Below are 19,351 nucleotides of genomic sequence, written 5' to 3' on the forward strand. Positions count from 1 at the left end.
AAAAGGACTAAAAAAATTGTTACACCAGATTACTAATAATTTCATTATATAATATTTACATATTTATTCATCATCCACTCTAATTTAATTTTTAGACAAATTATACATTAAATAATTATTTATACTAACTGTGAAGATTAAAAACATTAACAAAAATGTATAACTCGTAAAAATGACTGATAAATGAACTTTAAAATACGGTAATATAATCAATCATACTTTTTATGTTCACGCATAAGTTTACAGCCTTAATGAACTAATTCATTATATTTCATTTTTACATTAATTTCTTAAGGTGAAAAATATCTTACATAGACTATAATACACTGCCGTAGTTTCGATTAAATCTGAACTTAAAAAAACTAAAATCACTAGTTTATTTAAATAAATTATACAACAGATAAACATGTATAAAAATATTTTATCAACTATATTCAAATTCACATTTTGAGAAACTGTATTCGCTAAACCTTTAAATAAAGGATTAGATTTATAACACATACTTTTTTATAAGTCTTTTTATTATTTACAAATTCAGCTATATTTATTATATATAGCACGCGCACTAGGAAGGATGGAACAACGAATCATAGACTTTAAAACAATAATGACCAACTCAATTTAAGTCCGTACGACTTTAAAATTAAATTTGATGCAACAAGAGAACCATGAGTTTCCACATAAAAAGTAAAAAAGAAAAACAAAAACAAATAAAAAAGCCTACAGGTCTAAGGCAAGGCAGGTTCGGGCGAGGGTGGGCGGGACGAGCAATGGTACAGCACCCTGGAGATGATGGCGGCAACCTGCTGGTCCAGGATCTGACTCATGACGAGAGCCAGTAGTCTCTGTTCCTGCTGTAGGAACAAGGGCTGGTTGTCCGGGTGCTTGGACAGGTGCAGCAGCGTGCGCGCGGCACGTCGCAACATGTCCAGACTAGTCCCCATACAGTCCGGATTGTCCCGTAGTGCATTGATCCCGAGCTGGTTGGCCACCCCTATGGCGCTCGACTCCGCTTGCTCGATGAAAGCCACCAGCAATGACACACAAGGACTCTGAGCTGCGATGGTTCTTGCCACTCCACTGTCCGCCGCCGCCAGATAATGCAACAGATTCACCGAGAACTCCCTCAGAACCTGTAGCAAAACATACCACAATTTAACTAAACTCTGTGGTATAATTTAACTTTAAACACATATTTTTAAAATAATTAAATTCTATAGACATTTGAATGAAAATTAATTTATACTTAAGCCTTAACTTAGCATTCATTTACTCGAATGGTAATCAATTTTGTTCCTCAGGCTAAGCTTCTTTAGGCTGCTTTAAATATCACTTCATGTTGTATACATTTTGTTTGGTATTATTTAACATAACAATTGTTCAATGAAAATTAGCCTAATATGCTATAAGAAGTGAAAACAATCACTAGTAAAATAATTGGATTACTAACTAAAATAAACTATCTCGTACATTCTTGTATTTATTTGTTAAATTTTAATTTGGCTATAATTCTATACAATAATAACATGACAGTAGCCTCATGTATACATACATATATAACACACTTACACATGAGTACAACTCATAATAAACAAATGTGTCATTATAAGAGACCTATATTTAGCATAGCAGTTAATGTGTTACAAAGTGTTTGTCTATTTCATCTAAACCTCATTGGCCAGCAGTTACAAACAACCATGCAAAAGAAAGTGATCTATGTAAGGCTTTGGAAGGGGAATATTGTAGTTGTTAAAGACGAATTATAATTATTATATTTATCTTTAAAAACAAGCAATTCTAAGGTCTAATACATTTAGCTGGTATCCAAAAATAGCTTGCGAATTCACTATAAGCTGTGAATTCACTGAGTTTGGTGTATGTTGAGGTAAGGCTTGAACTTAGTAGCTTTTACAATATTTTGCTCCTTGCTGATGACCAATTACATAGTATTGTTATAATATTGTATGTAATGTTAACAGGAATATTTAGATACACAATACCTATGCTGGTTTACATAAACTCCTAGCACAAACTATGACTAATTATAGATTACAGTAAAATAAATTTAAAAGAATCGATTTCAAACCATAAAAAATTACTAGCTTCAGGTACTTATTTAAAAATTTAATGTTAAATAAATAAAATCCATATATTCTACTTGTTTATTATGTGTAGTATGAAATTCCCCACTGTTAATTAGGCCTGAAATACTGAAAAAAAAACTGATTAATTATTTGAATTATGACAATTTATAACATGAAAAGAGGTAATTTACCTGCTCCTCACTGCGACAGAGCAACCTGGTGAGGACGGCACACAACCTCTCCAGTCTGGAGTGAGGAGGAGTAGCGATGACAAGGTCTACGTTGTTCTCGGTGACACAGAGTTTGCATAGAGCTTCCAGAGCCAGTCGCTGAGGGGAGAGCCCACTGGCCGGGGACACGGTGGGGAAGGCATCCTGTCCCTGGGCAGCAGGACACACGGCCCAGTGAAGAAGACCATCCAGCAATGGCCGTGACACATCCTCCGAGTACAGACCCAAGTCCACGTGTCCGGCCATGTTGGCCAAACATACCAAAGCATTTTCTCTCAGATGATGTAGAAATTCCCACCTGAAAATGTGAATTCATAGAGAATTGATATCGATTTGGTAGAAGTCCTAAATGTTCTAGCACTGTTCAGTTGTAGACTATAATATTGTACAACTAAAATATAAAATAATAAAAAGATTAGAATGTTTTAAAAATAACACTACAAAGCAAGGCTGGATTTTTGATTCAGCTTGGTCATGTATGAATAGAGATGAATTGGTCAGATATATTCTTCGTATGTGATGTATCAACTAGTGTATCAAGAGAGACACAACTTCTTAAAATTAAATAAACAGTTGAGTTTCTTTTTTGTTAATTAGTAGTAAAAAAGTGCATAATTTACATTTAAGGAGTCACTCATTATGTATACCACAGAGCATGTGTCACATAACAAGCTTTGTTGAGGTTGAATGCAGAATTTCAAGTCTATAGTTCATATTATACTTGAGATGTCTCCTGTGGACAGATCATACTAAAAGGAAATGTTACATACTCCCAATAATCAAAAGACAAACTGCACCAGCCTACTGAGCGATAGGCTTCGATGACGTTCAGCAAAATCTCATGGAGGACCATCAAAGAACTGATTTTTGTCTATAGGCCAGTTTGTCCTTGAGATGTAGTGTTTACAGACAAATGAAATTTTCTAGTTCATGATACCTACCAATAGTTAGAAGAACCCATCAAACTACACATTCTTGCTCAGTTTTACAGTAAAATACTCCTAACATTGAATCCAGTTTTCACACTAACAACTTTAACAGGATAAGAATTTACAGGGAGATGAAGGCTGGCTCATAACATTATTACAAAAATCATCCCTTAAGAATTAAAACACATCTTTAAATAACATATGAACTTTTATTTTAAAATTAATGATAACGAAATAATGAAAATACTTTTGATATCTTACTTAGTAAAAAGTTAATACGCATTATTATCTACGATTTAAATCTTATTTTAATTTTTTATTGTCAACTCAACAACATAGTATTAAAAATGATAATAATGAACTAAATTAAATTATACATGGTTTAACATTATTTTTAGTAAACTGTATTTTACCAAAACACACCTTGGAAATATTGGAAAGCAAAAGATTTATTATAAAATTACCACATTTTTATCTTACTAAAGGATCTTCTTAACTTTAATGGGGAAAAAATGTTACTGATCTAATAAAATAAGAAAGTAACTAGAATTGTCATGCTTACCACCACTCTCCTTCCCCTTGAAGAGATGAACAACAATCTCCATAGTCTGCATCGTCGTCACGATCATAGTTTCTTTGTTTCTGCGTTCGCACAGGATGTTCATGATGAAGTAACAGCAGTTTACCCAATAAGTTAAGGAACGTAACGTTTTTAGCAAACTCTGCTTCATTCCCAGGAACAAATGTCAGATTTCTCAAAATAGTAGATATACATATACATCGCCTCGCTAATGCATCTTGACTTTCAGTAACTAAATATAAACTAGCTTCATCCCGACTGTAGCACTCGTCTTCATAGTCAGACATTCGCCTCCGTCTTAAGATACCTGCCGGATCACGCACCCTTTCATTCACATCTTCACTTTTCACTTCCGTTGTTTCACTTGGTTCTAACTTAACTCGCGTTAATAAGTCATTTAAAGACCTAGTCCTTTTTGTTTCAGTCTGATCACAAGTTGTGTCTTTTTCTATTTTAACATCACATTTTTTGTCTGGCAATAATCTCACAAACGGCACGAGTCCGAATTCACCTTTAAAACACGAGATAATATATTTGGTACTAGAATAATCCGGAGCTTCAGGCGCTTCTTCAGGTTCTTCATTGTCCCACGATCTCCTTTGATCGGACACAAAAATTTCATCTGAACTAGGAGTTAACAACACTTGTGCACCTCTTCTCGACTGCATCGTGTAGTCAGGACCTTGAATGACCTTCACCCTATCACTCGGATCAGGAGGTGTAGATATACTACCGAGATCAATAGTCTTGGATTCAGGTGTAGAATGTTCGTACCACTGACGATTGTTCAATCCTTCACTCTCTTTCTCCAACATTTCTCCTAAGGCGTGTTTGAAGTGCTCGAGCAGGGTATCCAGTAGACCTGGCAGGTGGGCCAGGCCAAAGTACGCTATACTGGCATCATCGAACAATAGGATGTTGAGGACATCTAGCGCCCATGACGTCTCGGCCAGCAGACCTGACCTCAGGGCCATCATCATCCTCCACGCGTCTATCGGAGCTACATCAGTCTTTGTCAGTCGCCTTCTCTTGTACAACACAGGAGTCACAGCCTCTACACTGTCCATTGGAAAAACCAACTCTCGTTTTGCACCTCCTGGACCACTCTGCATGGCACCTGTTGGTTGACCCTGAAACATTAGCAATTATTTACTGAACTTCAGTGGTGTATCACTTTTATGAAACTTAAAAATGGTGAGCCAGTACAGGAACAAAACAACCAGTTTGAGGGTTAATGTTGAGAAATGTTTGGTTATTAAGAAGCATATACTACATTTATTATTACTCACTATTACTCTTCACTAAAGATTTACAAAATATAAATATTTTATTGTAGGTAACTTTTCATCAGTTCATTTATTTAATACAAAGATATCAGAAGGCATGAACCAATGGAAAACATATGAGTATAACAAAGCAATGAAAATACTACTGATATTATTTACACAAATTTCAAGTCAGCTGACCAAAGTGTTACAAATAATATTTGTATTGTATATAAATTATAAAATGAAGTTAATTTTTCCAGAACAGAAAATAATATTTGGACACACAATATATGTTATTTTAATGGACAATGTAGTTATTTACATAACTTTTATTTTATTCAATACTTTCAGCAGGTCTTCATAATTATATGAAAGGACTTTCTTAGACCTAATACACCTACAACAAAACAAGAAATTCTTGTGGTTATTTAATAATACTATTTTTATTTACTCAAATAATTAGCATACAAAATATATTATATCTCATTCAGAATTTTTATCTGATAAAATATAAAAATACTCATAGTATAGTTTATATTAATTTGTACATACAAACAATACCAAACAAGTATATGATAAAGGCTGAAAACTATTAACCCTCCAGCTGGTATGAAACGAATTTTCGTCGCCAAAGGCCCGTCCGATTTGGCAAGGACGAATATTTGTCGCCAAAGTAGACATGTACAGTTATTGAAATTTTAGGCAATTAAGGTTATATAAATGATTTTTATTTTACATATTCTTGAAGAGCATTAAATTGAACAGTACCAATTTACTGTTCTTACTTCGATTATTGTCTTCTTTGTTTACCGTAAAACATCGTTCTCTATGGACAGCTGACGTGAACATAGTACGGGTCAACCACATTGTTGTGAAACTATAAACAAGTGCCGGGTTTTGTGTTTGAGGTTACGAATCCAATAGTATTTGTGGAAATTGTATTTTATAGTGTTTTAGTATTGTTATTATTGTTTTTTTAGCTTTATTAGGTTATAGTTTTAGTTGTTCAGTATGGGTAAAAACTTTAGAGACCGATCAAATGATCTTAGAGAGCTCATTTACATATATATTGTACATATGTAAATAAGGTAAGATTAAAATTTATTATTTTATTTTATTTTAGTTTTATCTGTCACACTTATATAAGTATAAACGCACTCATGAGATTATGTTTACCCACGAACAATAATATTTATTTAGAAATCTACGCATTTTTGAAAATAAGTAAATACGCGTGCTTTTTTACACAATTAATTTCTTCAATATTTCAAAAATTCAACTGTGTAAACAATGTTTTGAAACTATGTGTGAACTGGAAGCTTTGAACTAGTTTGCCACTGTGGGATTTGACTTCATTATCAGATTCATAACAAACTCCTTGCCAGGTGCTACATATTTCCACATGTTTGTCAACTATAATGGGATTCATATTATTGTGATGCCGTAAGAATTCTGAGTAATCATCTAATTCTGGTAAAATTAATGGTTTGACCATGTGGTAAGTATTCAGTCATAATCAAATCTTGTGAACTTTCATGGAGCTTTTTATAAGCTTTCATTTCCGGAGTAAATAAATCATAGCGGCTAACATGGCTTAACCCTTTGCACTCCGCGGTCCGACATATCGGACATCGTAGTTTAGGCTAAAAACTCCGCGGTCCGAAATATCGGACATCGCAGTTTAGGCCATAAACTCCGACGTCCGATATGTCGGACCGTTGATAAGTCGCGTTTACTGGCTACATAAATGATCCAAATGCACCTAATTTGCGATATACGCAATCTGGGATAGTTATAGATTATAACGATGTACGGTAGTAAACTTTGATACTCTATGTTTTTTTTTTTTTGTAATGAATAATGCAACATCACTTTCTATGACGTATCAGCTGAAGTCAGGATATCAGCTGGCTTGTGTATTGCTTTGTTCGCTGTGAGTTCGTGCTTTGTTTGCTGTGAGTTCGTGTTTCAGATAACCTCTTTTTCAGTGGATAAATCGTTTTCAATATAATTAGTGTTTTATATTGTTTATAAACAGTATAAAATAAGTGTTCAGTATATCACAGACATTTCACGATTTGTAGAATTTGACACCAATTGATAAAGTGCCCATAACTTTTTGGATTTTCGAGGTAAGTTCATAAAATTTTTGAGTGTAGATACATAGTTAGATAAGAATTCCAAAAATAATAACAGTTTATAGGGGGTCAATGTAATTTTAGTCAGTTATAAGAGCTGAAAGTGAAATTTTATAAATATTTTTACATAAATATATATAAAAAAATTAAAAAAAAAAAAACAAGATTTTTGGATCAGCATTTTTTATGTTCTTTTATATGCAGAAACTTATAACAAACAAAACAAAACAAAATTGTTGGCTTTATGTACTAAAATAAAAAAGTTATGATTTTTTTTTATGAAACCCTTACACTTTTGATCAAATGGCATTGGAGTTTTTCGCTAGTACACTTGCAATAGCCACTGGAGTTTTTTGGCAGTGACACAAAATTTCACTCCGGAGTGCAAAGGGTTAATGGCTGCCTCTTCATGTTCCTCTACTACATTTTTGACCTCTTGAGTATTGCTGTCCTTTCTGTTCTCAGTTTTTTAGAGACAATAATTATTAATTTCCTAAAGGAGGGAGCAGTCTGAAGAAGGAAAAAAATATGTACTGATTTTTTATTTCATGATGATAATTTTGTTGGAACAAGACTGATTTCTCATCTTTTGTCAACTACCTGTTGAACAGTCTAATGTTTAGCGGTTTGTGGTCTACAAATGAGGCTTTGCAGTTATGAGGGAAAACAACCATTCCGTCATTTTCACCTACCTAATTGCTATACTTTGATCTATTTATTTGCATTTTTCAGTTTTCACCACATTATCATCGAGATACAGCAGTTATGTCTTACAGTGTGTCTGAAGTGGACGAATTACCTCATGACATATTCTGTACACGGCTGTCGAATGCAAAACGATGGCACATCTCTTAACTAATTTCCAATGGCTACTATATTTTGAAAACCATAAAAAAACTGTTATAAGAAAATGTTCCAAGATTTGGTCATTACTAGGTATACAGCAAACAAGATTCCATCCAGCTGAGACATATCCTGTAGAACCAAAATCCCTCTAGTTTCCACAACTTTAAGCTTGGTTTCTTTTACTTAGCTTTGTATTATTATTATTCAAAGGCTTGTTAGGTGTTACTGTTAATGGACTGAATTTATGCTCATTTTGAGAACTTTTCATTGGGTGGATTACCTGAACCACCAAGAGGTTCATATTGTCAAAAAGATTTTTTTCAGATTAACCTTTTTAAAGTAAAAGCAAGCAAATTTTAATTATGGACTAAATTGGGATGTTACCGTACCGAATTTGCATCAGGGTTGCTGAAGATAATAATTAAAAGTATGTTGTGTATCTCAAAATGAAAGTAATCTAATGCATTGTTAGATAGGGGTTCAGTAAATATAATCTATTTTGACTGTTGTAACAATGCAGAATTTGCTTTAACACACTTGACACTAGTATACGTTATTATGCTATTAAACGTATCTATTTTAATTTTATATACCATCATAAGACACGTACACAAACAATAATTTACAAATATATTATATTGTAATTATGTTAATTTTCACAACACAAGAAAATAAACACTCCCACAAACAGAAGGGGGGGGGAGAGGAAAAATCTATTCTTCTAGAGTACGGGCTAGCTATCTGCGTTCATGGGCTCTTCGCTAATAACCCCACCAAAAACGTTGCTATCAAAATAGTAAATGCGAGAATTTTCTTCTCTTCGCACTAGACATATAAAAATGTATTGATGCCATTCAGCCAGTGTTTTCCTTTAAGCTAATAATTTTCTGAACACCCCAATGTGTTTAAAATTATTAACAAAATATTAATTTTAATTATTTGAAAACAATATTAGGAGGTTTAACTAACATTATATGATATGGTTGAATCAAAATAAATGTTTAATAACAAGTCCATATAATTAAGCCTCGTACTGTTAATTATTTAATAAATATTTCATTTAATTAATAATGTTTATAAATAATATACATAGATACATTTCCAATAAGTAGTTCACAATTCATAGTTCACTGTATTCTGTATTTGAACATGCAAGAGTGTTTGTATGTTTTATAACTTAATGTAAAATGTTTCTACCATGGCTTGGACCATACAGTCTGATGTTAATTTTCAAACATCATGAAAACGTATTAAAAAATCATTTTGTAATAATGTGGAATATTTAGAGTAAATCCACAGTTACACCAATGTAAATATTAAAAAAAATATATAAAAAGGTGATAAGGTATAAAAATGTATACTCATTATGTGTTTTAATATAAAAATTGTTGTAGCTTGGGCCCAAGTAATAATTATTTTACTTAGTGGGCCATTATCATGAAAATGGCTGGGAATAAACTAATTTTATACACATATAATACAGATATATACACAACTCATCAATCAACATGTATTCATTTTAAATTGTAATTTTCTATTTTATATATTATAGTGCAATAACTATAGGTACAAGAATAAGTCAACTCCCCACATACCTAATTCTACCTAACTGGTACAGGCTTTTTCTATTTTAAAAGATACAAGCCTAGTGGATGCATTCCACATTGTAATGGTTAAAAGTGTGTTTTTGTGTCTGAGATTCAAGTTCATGTGAAGGCACAACCACTTTTAAGATCATCTTTGATATTTGTGTGATCTTCATAAAAACCCTCAAACTAATCAATTATACACAGTTTCTTTTCTTTACACTCCATTCTGTTTTGTTTTTTTCAGCATCTAAAAAGCCTTATATGGTGGTTTCTTATAAAAAAAGCATGATTTATGTCAGTATACCAGAAATGACCTGCATCTTTCAAAGCCATTGACGGAAATAAATGGCCGATTGATATAGATCTTTTATCACTAGTCCTGCTAACCGGACAAGAGGAAGAATTTGCTCCCACGAAAGCTCTAGTTGAATATAGTAAACATTTCGAGAAAATAGTTTATTCCATACGATAACAGTAGTAACTAATAATTCATAACACAAATAAATTAATAGATGGTAGTTTTAAAAAAGGTTTGTAAATATATTTTTTAAGACAGTATTTAAAGATTATTTATTTTATAAATTGTATGCACAGTCTCCTGATCCGCAAGGGAGTACCAAACGGAATGTTAGGCAGGGACACAATTATACCAGGGTTGTAATCACAAAATAACCCTGTTATGTAATTTTAAATAAAAATAGAAAAATGTTAATAAAAACATGGGATGACGTACTTACTTTCACATTAACAGATGATGGCATTGGACAATATGGTTTGCCATCGGGCCTGTAATGTCTAGGACCCACAGGAGTGCGGGGGCCTACCACTGTGCTTCCCATACTTGGTACATTCCACTACAAAATAAACAAATAAAGGTAATAAACCAAATAAACAATAATTTAAAAAATCAAAAACAGTTCAAAATAATGCAAAATATATTTTTGAAAATAAAGGAATTGTAAACATAAAGAATAAAATTTTAAAGTAATAAAGTTTAAAATAATTCAAAGTACATCAAATCATTCTCTACATACTGAATCTAGGGACATTGTCTTCTATGGACTGAGAGTATTATATAAAAGAGAGAGATAAATGAAAATCATAGTGTAAACTTTTATTAGTCTCAGGGACATCACTGTCGATAACAGCATTTTGTTGTGTGTGAGCCTAATTATTTCAGTGAAATCAAGGAGTATCTTGGAATTTCAATTAAAATATTTAAAGTAAGCAGTGTTAGACTTAAGTATTAGTTGAAATCCCAAGACAGATGTAGTTGATATCAGGAACATTAAAAAATTAAAAGCAGTTTTACATTACAATAAAAACCAAACGATTGTTTTCAATACTGTCATTTTTAGATTTTACACGCTTTTTAATTTACTTTTCCAGATAGTTGCCTCTTTATTTTTTCACAACAAACTAAGTTTTAAAACCCTTCTCTACAGAAACTGGTTCTTTTTCTGACAGCCAGGAGTTCACAGTTGTTTTCACTTCTTCATCATTATTTCAGTACTTCCTGGTCAGATGATGTCTCAGGGCTGAATAGGGAGGAATTGCTCGGAGCAAAGGTGGAACTACGTGGCAGCTGATTCAAAAGTTTATAATTTCCTCTGAGTCTGGACAGAAATGCTTGGTCGTGTAATGTTGTGGAGAAGCAAGATTCCCTTTGTCAGCTTGCCACTCTTTTGTTGTGAATACTTGATAGAAGCTTGGTCTCCAGAATTCTTTGGAGAGAAGTGGTTATTGTGTATTCTGTCACACAAATTTTAGTTTTAATTGTTTACTAAATTTTTAGTGATCACAAATGGTTGACCTCAACGTTCATCGTCATATATGTTTTCATAACCACCATTGAATTCTCTGACCCACCTTAGTGCTTCACTCCATTACATTTTCACCATAAACTTGAGCTGACGATGAATTTCTACAATCGACATGTTTCTTGCATTAAAAAAATTAATCATTGACTACCTCACACATAATACACGATTTACGATGTAAAACGTCTTGAAGGGTACAGCTTAGTTATATAACTGCAAATAAATACGTATTTGATCACAAGAATGCCAGGTGGCGAAGTGCTTGCCAGAACTACATGAGTGTATCATACAAATGACCTTATATTTCACTCAAAGATTGGCTATACAATATGATAAATAATAATGATAAGATTTAAGTACATTAAGATCAAAGTTTTTATGTAAAAATAAAATGGTGACTGTTTTTATATCAAATAAATACTTAAAAACATCCCTTCTACATTTTAACTACACTTCAAATTAGTTGATCGATGATGTCTTTGTCATTGCAACAACTTAATGATTTGTTAAAAATGAGTTTGTGTTTTAGTTAGGCAAATACAGTTATAATGATTATGCTCTCACTATTCTCCAATAACCAGAAAAATCACTATTCAATGAATAATTGAAAAACTAAACATTGTGTTGGAAATTAAATAATCTGTCTGTTACTACAGAAAATAACAGAAAATCATGCAGTATCAGTAAGGACAAACTTGTGCTGTGTCCACAAATAAAACTAACCTCAATTGCATTTTATTAGTGTCTGTATCTTCAAGTGATGTTATCACCATTATTTTACTATCACTCACTGCCTTTACACTTCCCCCTCCTGACTATCGCCTTCCAGTCTCATTTCTTCAGATGACGCTGTGATACCACAGGAAATGCCAACATTGATTTTCTTGTTAGTGTCCTACTTTTGCCTGTGCTAATGTATGTGTGTGTTTGTGCTCTCGACTTCTGTGCAGTGAAAACACCTGGGTTCATTTTCATCTGTCTGGACTTCAAGCAGTTTTCGAGTATGATTTCTTTCTTTTTAGTGGCATTCCACTTTTGCAGTTTTAAGTACATGTCTAAGTATTAACTTTCTTCACACCTGATGAAGAGGGTAGATTTCAATTCTTGAAACACGGTTATGCATTTGGTACACAATGGCAAATGTCAAAATTCTATTAGCCTTTCAAACCCTAATCAAGTTTCTTCAATATTAGTGTCAAATTAGATTGCGCTTAATTTGCATCTTGCCTGATGTTATATTATTATTATTTAACAGAATAAACATTATTTTCATTTATCAAGATATTGGAATAGTTTAATTTATGTCATGTCACCCTGCTTTTTAGTTGTACAATGAACCAAACTTGAAGTGCAAATTCAATTCCAGATAAAATGTATGTTTCAAAATAAAGTTGGCTGAATGGTGTCTGACAAATCGGTGAAATGTAACAGGTCCAGGAGTTTACAGAAGACTATCTGGTTTTCACTGGAAGTGCTGGTGAATCCATTAAAAATGATAGGACAACCCCCCTACACTAGGAACTCAACATCTTGAAACCTCATGATAAAAATCATTATAAGCATAAAAAGTTGTTTCTAAAAAACATTTACTAAGTTTAGTTGCGATCAATAAGAAATTATGCTTCTATTTATTGGCTAATAACAATTTGGTTCTTTTCGATACTTCTTAAAAATTTTGCCGCTATCTTAATCTTTTAAAATACAAATAAAACACAGAAGAATATACACTGTTGCGAATAACTTAAGAACTATACACTTCTGATTTACACTACAATGCGAGATATAACCATCCCTTTTCCAAACATTAAAAGGCTGCCACCCTGAAACATGAGATGTGTACAAGTATATACATATAATAATTCCTTTAATTATTTGGACTGTCTAGATTAAAGGGTTATCTCGTATATCCTTATGGTGAGGAATATTTTACTGCCCGATTGTTATATAATGCCTGTCCGGTCCTACTACTAACCTGCTGGTAAGGAGGCTGGGCAGGGTAACGCTGTTGGTCCCATTGACCAGGTCCGGGGGGTCCACTGGGAGGCTGGGTAGACGATGGAGGGCCCCCCGGACGAGGGGGAACCTGGCTCCACTGCTGCGGCCCGTACTGTCCCCGGTACTGGCTATTGTTGTTTTGTGGCCATCCTCCAGGGTAGATGGCAGGCCTAGGTTGGTTGTAAGGCGGGTAAGGCTGCTGGTCTTTGGCAAAGTCAGGATGTCTGCGGGGCTGTGGACCAGGAGGTGGCATTCCTTTGTTGGGTTGTCCTCCAGGATACGGTGCTGTTCCTCCTCCGGGACCTTGGCCCTGACCAGGGTATCCCTGCAGCAGAAACTACAAATTAGCTTTCAATCCTGAGAGTAATGAGTAATTTCTGTGTTGAAAAACTTAAAAAATTACTACATATAATTTCACTCAGAAAGTTGTAGACAAGTAGAGATACAAAAACAGAACAAAAATTGTTTTACCACTGAGAAGCGGACGTCTACAAATAGACACAATAAATGTGTAGGCACAAACATAGACAGACATAGGAAATAGGAACTGACAGTTATTATTTACACAACTACTATCAGGGTTGCTACAGGAGTCCAATAATGAAATTCCCTGACTTTTCCCTGATTTCCAGACCAAATTTTTCATTTTTCCCTGACTTTTTTCGACGCAATACCCAGGGTTTTTGGCAATTAATGGGTGGAAAAAAGCGGTGTTGAGGCTAACAGGGTGGCAAATATAAAAAAGCAAAAAAGCCTGCTTCATGCGCCACATCGTCTGCAGGCTTGGACTCGGCGCGGCAGCAGTAAGTTTATTTGTGTAAAGGGATTTTATATTTTCCCCTGACCAACGTCGAAATTCCCTGACTTGAGACCGGATTCCCTGACTTTTCCCTGATTTCCAGTCCTGTTTTTTTTTCCCTGACTTCCCTGATTTCCCTGACCTGTAGCATCCCTGACTATAATTTGTTAATTTGGTAATCTATCCACGTGTTTTTATACAAGAAATACAACAAAAAGAGGTCTAGTAATCAGTAATTTCCAAAATGTCTGAATCTAGTAATCAGCAGTTTTCCAATAAAATAAACGTGAATAGATGCAGCAGACTTGAGGCCATACACATAAATAAATGTATAAAAAACTACAAGCAAAATATGACTTATAAAACTAAAGTAATTTGCCAGTGTGGTAATCTATCTACATTTTGTTTTAGCAAGATAATTTGCCAATTAGCTGTTATCTACAAATAGACATATTTGAAGATTCAGTGGATTCCAGATTCAGCTTAGTTATACATCATTAGTATATTGTAAAATTGTACCTTTCCAAGTTTATTTTGTGAACTTTTGTTAATTTTATTCATTATTTTGTAATAAAATACTTTTAAAATATTTGTATCGCAATCGAGTGGAAAGAGCTATGGTATTGAAAATTGCTGAGAATCGAGGTGTATCAGAATCAAACCAGTCATAATTAAAAATTTTGTTTGTTGAAACAAAAATGTACGCATTTATTTAAATACTAAATCAATACCGATTGATTATGAATACAAAACTATTTCAAGGGATAATGTACTGATTATCCTGAGATCTAAAAATTTCACCAAACATATCTTTCCATACTCTATATAAAATTAGACATAGATCAGTAGTAGTACACAATTTTTAGTGTAGTAGAAATTTAAAATCAACGACAGAGAACACTGCATACTATAACAACAAAAAACAACAGTGTTGTCGGCTGCTTTTAAAGATATCAGCATTTAAAAAATATAATTTTTTTATTATTAAACACTTTCACTCATCTAATGCCATGGTAGGCCGTAAGGTTCGATAAACAAGACTGTATTATACTTATTATAGAATTTTAAAATACTAATTTAATAATTTTGTATGTAGTGGTAAGCATACTGACCTGGTCCTGCCCATAGTAGCCCTGTTGAGGAGGGGGATAACCTTGGCCTGGTGGTTGGGCAGGGGGTGTCTGAGGGTTGGGTCCACTAGGAGGTTGGGAGCCCCCAAATCCTGGTCTGGGAGGGTAACCAGGAGGCTGGCCCGGTGCCATGTTGTACCGGTTGTAGGGGTCTGGGCCGGGAGGTGTCCCACTCTGACTCGGACTGCCTGCTCCCGGTCCTGTGCTGGTGCCCTGGCTGTAACCTCTGAAACATTGGTCACAATATACTGCCATCTTGACACAATCATCACAGGGTGTCTACTGACTTCAAATAAGTTTTTATACATTTCTAGTGTTCTTGCACTCAGCTATCAATTCCAATAAAGAAACTAATTGTTTTTCATTGGAGCAGCTTAGAAAAATATGTAATCCTAAAATAATTAAAAAAATATTGTCTTATAAAATCAAAACAAAATAAAAAGTGTGGTTTAATATTATTTAATGCTCTATTGTTTTCAGACTTTCACTATTCAAGTTTTAGAAATAATAGGGCAAGCAAATTTGGTATAGATAAACCATTTTCTTGTAGACTATGAATGTAGTTAGTTGCCTACATCCATTAAGAACAGCTATGCAATAGTTGTAAGTATAACAACTCTTTAGCTGATACTGTCCACTAAACTCTAAATTGTGATTTAAAGATGTTTAGCTAACTGTATGCAAAAGAAAGTCAGTGCACATTTAGCGGTACATGAACATGTCTATTGAAGAAATTTGTTGACAGATTGTTAGATGTATAGTTGTAATAGAAATGTTTACAATGCAATTGACATGAAAATTCTTGAGGCCAGGAGGTTCTCAACACACATGCCATTCAATGAATTTTTTGAAATGTTCAGCCAATACGTACTAAGCTGTAGCTGAAAACCTCAATTTTAAGAAAATGTGTTTTTATTTTTGATGTCTCCAAAATCTTTATAAAAGACCACAAAAAAGACAGGAAATTTTCTTGAAAATTGTTAATTCAATATTACAAGGAATGTGATTTATATTGAGTCAAATTGTCATTGGTAATAAAACAGGATTCACTTTTCACGAATACTGAATCGAAGGCATATAAATATTTTCAGCCAAACGAGTATTTTGGAGCATAAACAAGTTTTTTGATGGTGAACTTTACACTAAAAGCAACAATCATCGATACATTCATTCATCATCAAACCTTCTGTGCGCCTGTCTGAGTTGAAAAGATAAATTCAGAACAAAAACAAAATTAATTTTGCTGCTTTATGACAATACAGGTCTCACACTACAGTCCATGCAGACCTAGGATTTGATCTACTAATTTGGCTCAGAAGTTAGTAAAATTTCAAAAACGTTTGCCCCCTTTTAAACACCCCTAGTATTAGCTTGAAGCAAACACTGCAACAAAGAAAAAGAAGTAAAAATAACAGTAACAAGGTTACATAAGACTTCGAAACAAGCAACACATTTTTAGGATAGAGTACTTGTGGCTACACATTCTTAAAAACAAAGTAACTGTAAATAAAAATTAAGAAACTGTAAAATCTAATTGAGTAATGATTTTATTTGTTTTATGTTATAAAGGCCCTTCAGACTGTCCTTTTATCCTCTTCTAAGTTAATGAAACCACATGGTAAACAGCAGCATAATATTCCTTTGGTAACAGGTTTGATAATTATTCAACGGCGAGGGAACAAAAGGAAACAAATTCACAAATTTTGATACTTTTTAATATTACTGCCAATGAATTAAATAGATTATTACACATTCATATTTATATATTTTGTGTATTTATTTAACAATTTTTTACACAAGTAATAACTTTATATGATACTGCATCAAACTGCAGGAATTCCAGTGTATCAGTAGACACCTTGTTTAAAGTAATCATATGTTTTTAATTACAGTAGATAGTACAAAGCAGTGGCGGCTCGCAACTATGAAACATTGGAGGAGCTCCTCACCTGGAGATTACAATCATTAGTGGTCTAACAAATATCAAGAGAGTTTTATTACATTAATAATTGAAATTGATTTTGAGACATTTAGGCATGAAATTCACATTACTTCTAAGGACAACAAAAAACTATCTTCTTAATGCAAAGCATTATTTTAACTTGATTCAGGATTTAGACAACAGATTAAAACAACGCATTAAAAATCTGCCAACAATGTTTTCATAATTGAAAATTTTTAATACAAGACGAAAAAATCTAAATTTACACATATGTATTTTGTAGATACATCTTATTATTTAAAACAAACAATGTTTGTATGTCCAATCCATTTTAGAAAACCCCTCCCAGGGATCGATTAGAACATGAGGAATCGATTGGTGCTGGTCGCAACGGTACAGGCAAAGAGACATTTGAGGCATCGCATATTTGAGTGTCGTTTTATTTATTAAGCTGCATGAAATTAAATAATTAAATCAAAAATTTATAAACAAACCAAACTATAAAACAATAGTTGACGGTATATCGTATGGCTACAAAGAACCATACTTTTTTTAGGTCACCTTATAGTTTTATTTTTATTTGCTGTAAACATTATAAATATATCAACAGTCCATTTTTTATTTTATTAATTTTATATAAGATACATTCAGTTGTTCAGTTGTTTTACTTGATTAGTAGTGTAAACGTAGTTGTGTGTTCCGAGATTCTTAGTCCGTAATAATCTTAGTTTATTTTTACTATCCTAGCATTTTTAATGTAACTAGAAATTTCTAGGCTATGTTCGAAAATCCGAACTACCCTCCAGTTCAAATTAGTGAGTATTTTTCATGTTCTACTGTATTGTATATAGTTTCTTTTTCTGGGTTATTCTAGAGGGACTCTGCCCAAAAGCTCTTAATGACAAGCCACCACTGCTATAAAGATAATATAGAGCACAGTTAGATTTCAATGCAATAGAGTATCTCAAACATAAATAAATTGTAAAACAAATCAAAAGTTATGTTAATCACTATTCAATAATGACCTAAATCCATATCTTACACAGTTTGGAATAACAAATAACATGTGATATTGTTTTGTCTCCTTAGTTCAAAATCATAGTTCAATATATATAGTGAGAAATCTTCTCCACACACGATTTTTATTTACAATCTACAGCAATAGTACAGTTTTTGCTGTGTTTGATTTATAATAAGTTTCCAGTTTTTACAACAAATGTGTTATGAAAACTAAGATGTTGATCAGTACGCAATTAACTGAGTATAAATAATTATCTCAGTTATCTCAGTATAACATATTTTCTTAAAAATAATATGTTAATATAATAATGCTATGAACTAATTATAAAATTATGTTAAATATTAACTGGAGATAGTGGCCATCTTAGTTCTGATAATCACCCTGAATTATTATAACAATCAATATTTAACACTTTGAAAATGAAAATACTTTAAAATTTACATTTAAGTCGGAAAAACCATGGCATAAACATTCACTTGGTGCCTTTGTAAGAAAAGTATAAATAAGAAATAAAAACAATGAGCAATTGAATATACCTGTCAGCATCAGGTCCATAGGGAGGGTAGATTGGGCGATTTGGAGGGTACTGCTGGTTGTACTGGTCCGGATACTGGGGGTAGTTACCCCCTTGGTTCTGATAGTTACCCTGCATTCCTATAACAATAAAGAATCCACTTCATTCTCCCTTCAGTTTTGTAAAAAATATCTAAATTGAACACAAATAAACACCTGTCCGGTCAAAAACCGAATAAATATTCTAGGAAAGTAAAATTTTAAAACAAAGACAAAAACCCATCGATTGAAAATAAAATAAAGTTAATTAGCCAATCATGTTGCATTATCTTCATATTATGATATTGTTCTGTTTTAACGATTTCAAGCTGGTTTACTTCAACATATATTTGGACAGTTATTTTTTATTTGTTAAGAGCTCGTTGTAACTGTAGATTTGGGTGATTAATATTTTTCATTCTAATAAC

At 33.0% G+C, this 19,351-nt stretch overlaps 1 protein-coding gene across 15 annotated transcripts in view; it reads right to left on the reverse strand.

The window, feature by feature from the left end:
• Window positions 1-403: 403 nt before the first annotated feature.
• The window catches only part of LOC124360384 (trithorax group protein osa), a 167,342-nt gene continuing 148,394 nt past the window's right edge, over window positions 404-19,351 (reverse strand). For 12 of the 15 annotated variants that reach the window (XM_046813970.1, XM_046813968.1, XM_046813975.1 and 9 more), the window contains 7 exons: window positions 18,908-19,025; window positions 15,391-15,634; window positions 13,457-13,804; window positions 10,402-10,518; window positions 3,806-4,953; window positions 2,276-2,612; window positions 404-1,133 (listed from right to left, as the gene is read on the reverse strand). In XM_046813970.1, the coding sequence (XP_046669926.1) occupies window positions 729-1,133; window positions 2,276-2,612; window positions 3,806-4,953; window positions 10,402-10,518; window positions 13,457-13,804; window positions 15,391-15,634; window positions 18,908-19,025 (2,717 nt within the window). In that variant the 3' untranslated portion in view covers window positions 404-728. The remainder of the gene's footprint in view (window positions 1,134-2,275; window positions 2,613-3,805; window positions 4,954-10,401; window positions 10,519-13,456; window positions 13,805-15,390; window positions 15,635-18,907; window positions 19,026-19,351) is intronic. The other 3 variants (XM_046813977.1, XM_046813969.1, XM_046813978.1) reach the window with 2 other exon arrangements.

Source organism: Homalodisca vitripennis, chromosome 4, assembly GCF_021130785.1.
Source record: "Homalodisca vitripennis isolate AUS2020 chromosome 4, UT_GWSS_2.1, whole genome shotgun sequence".
In the NCBI taxonomy this organism is placed as follows: domain Eukaryota; kingdom Metazoa; phylum Arthropoda; class Insecta; order Hemiptera; family Cicadellidae; genus Homalodisca; species Homalodisca vitripennis.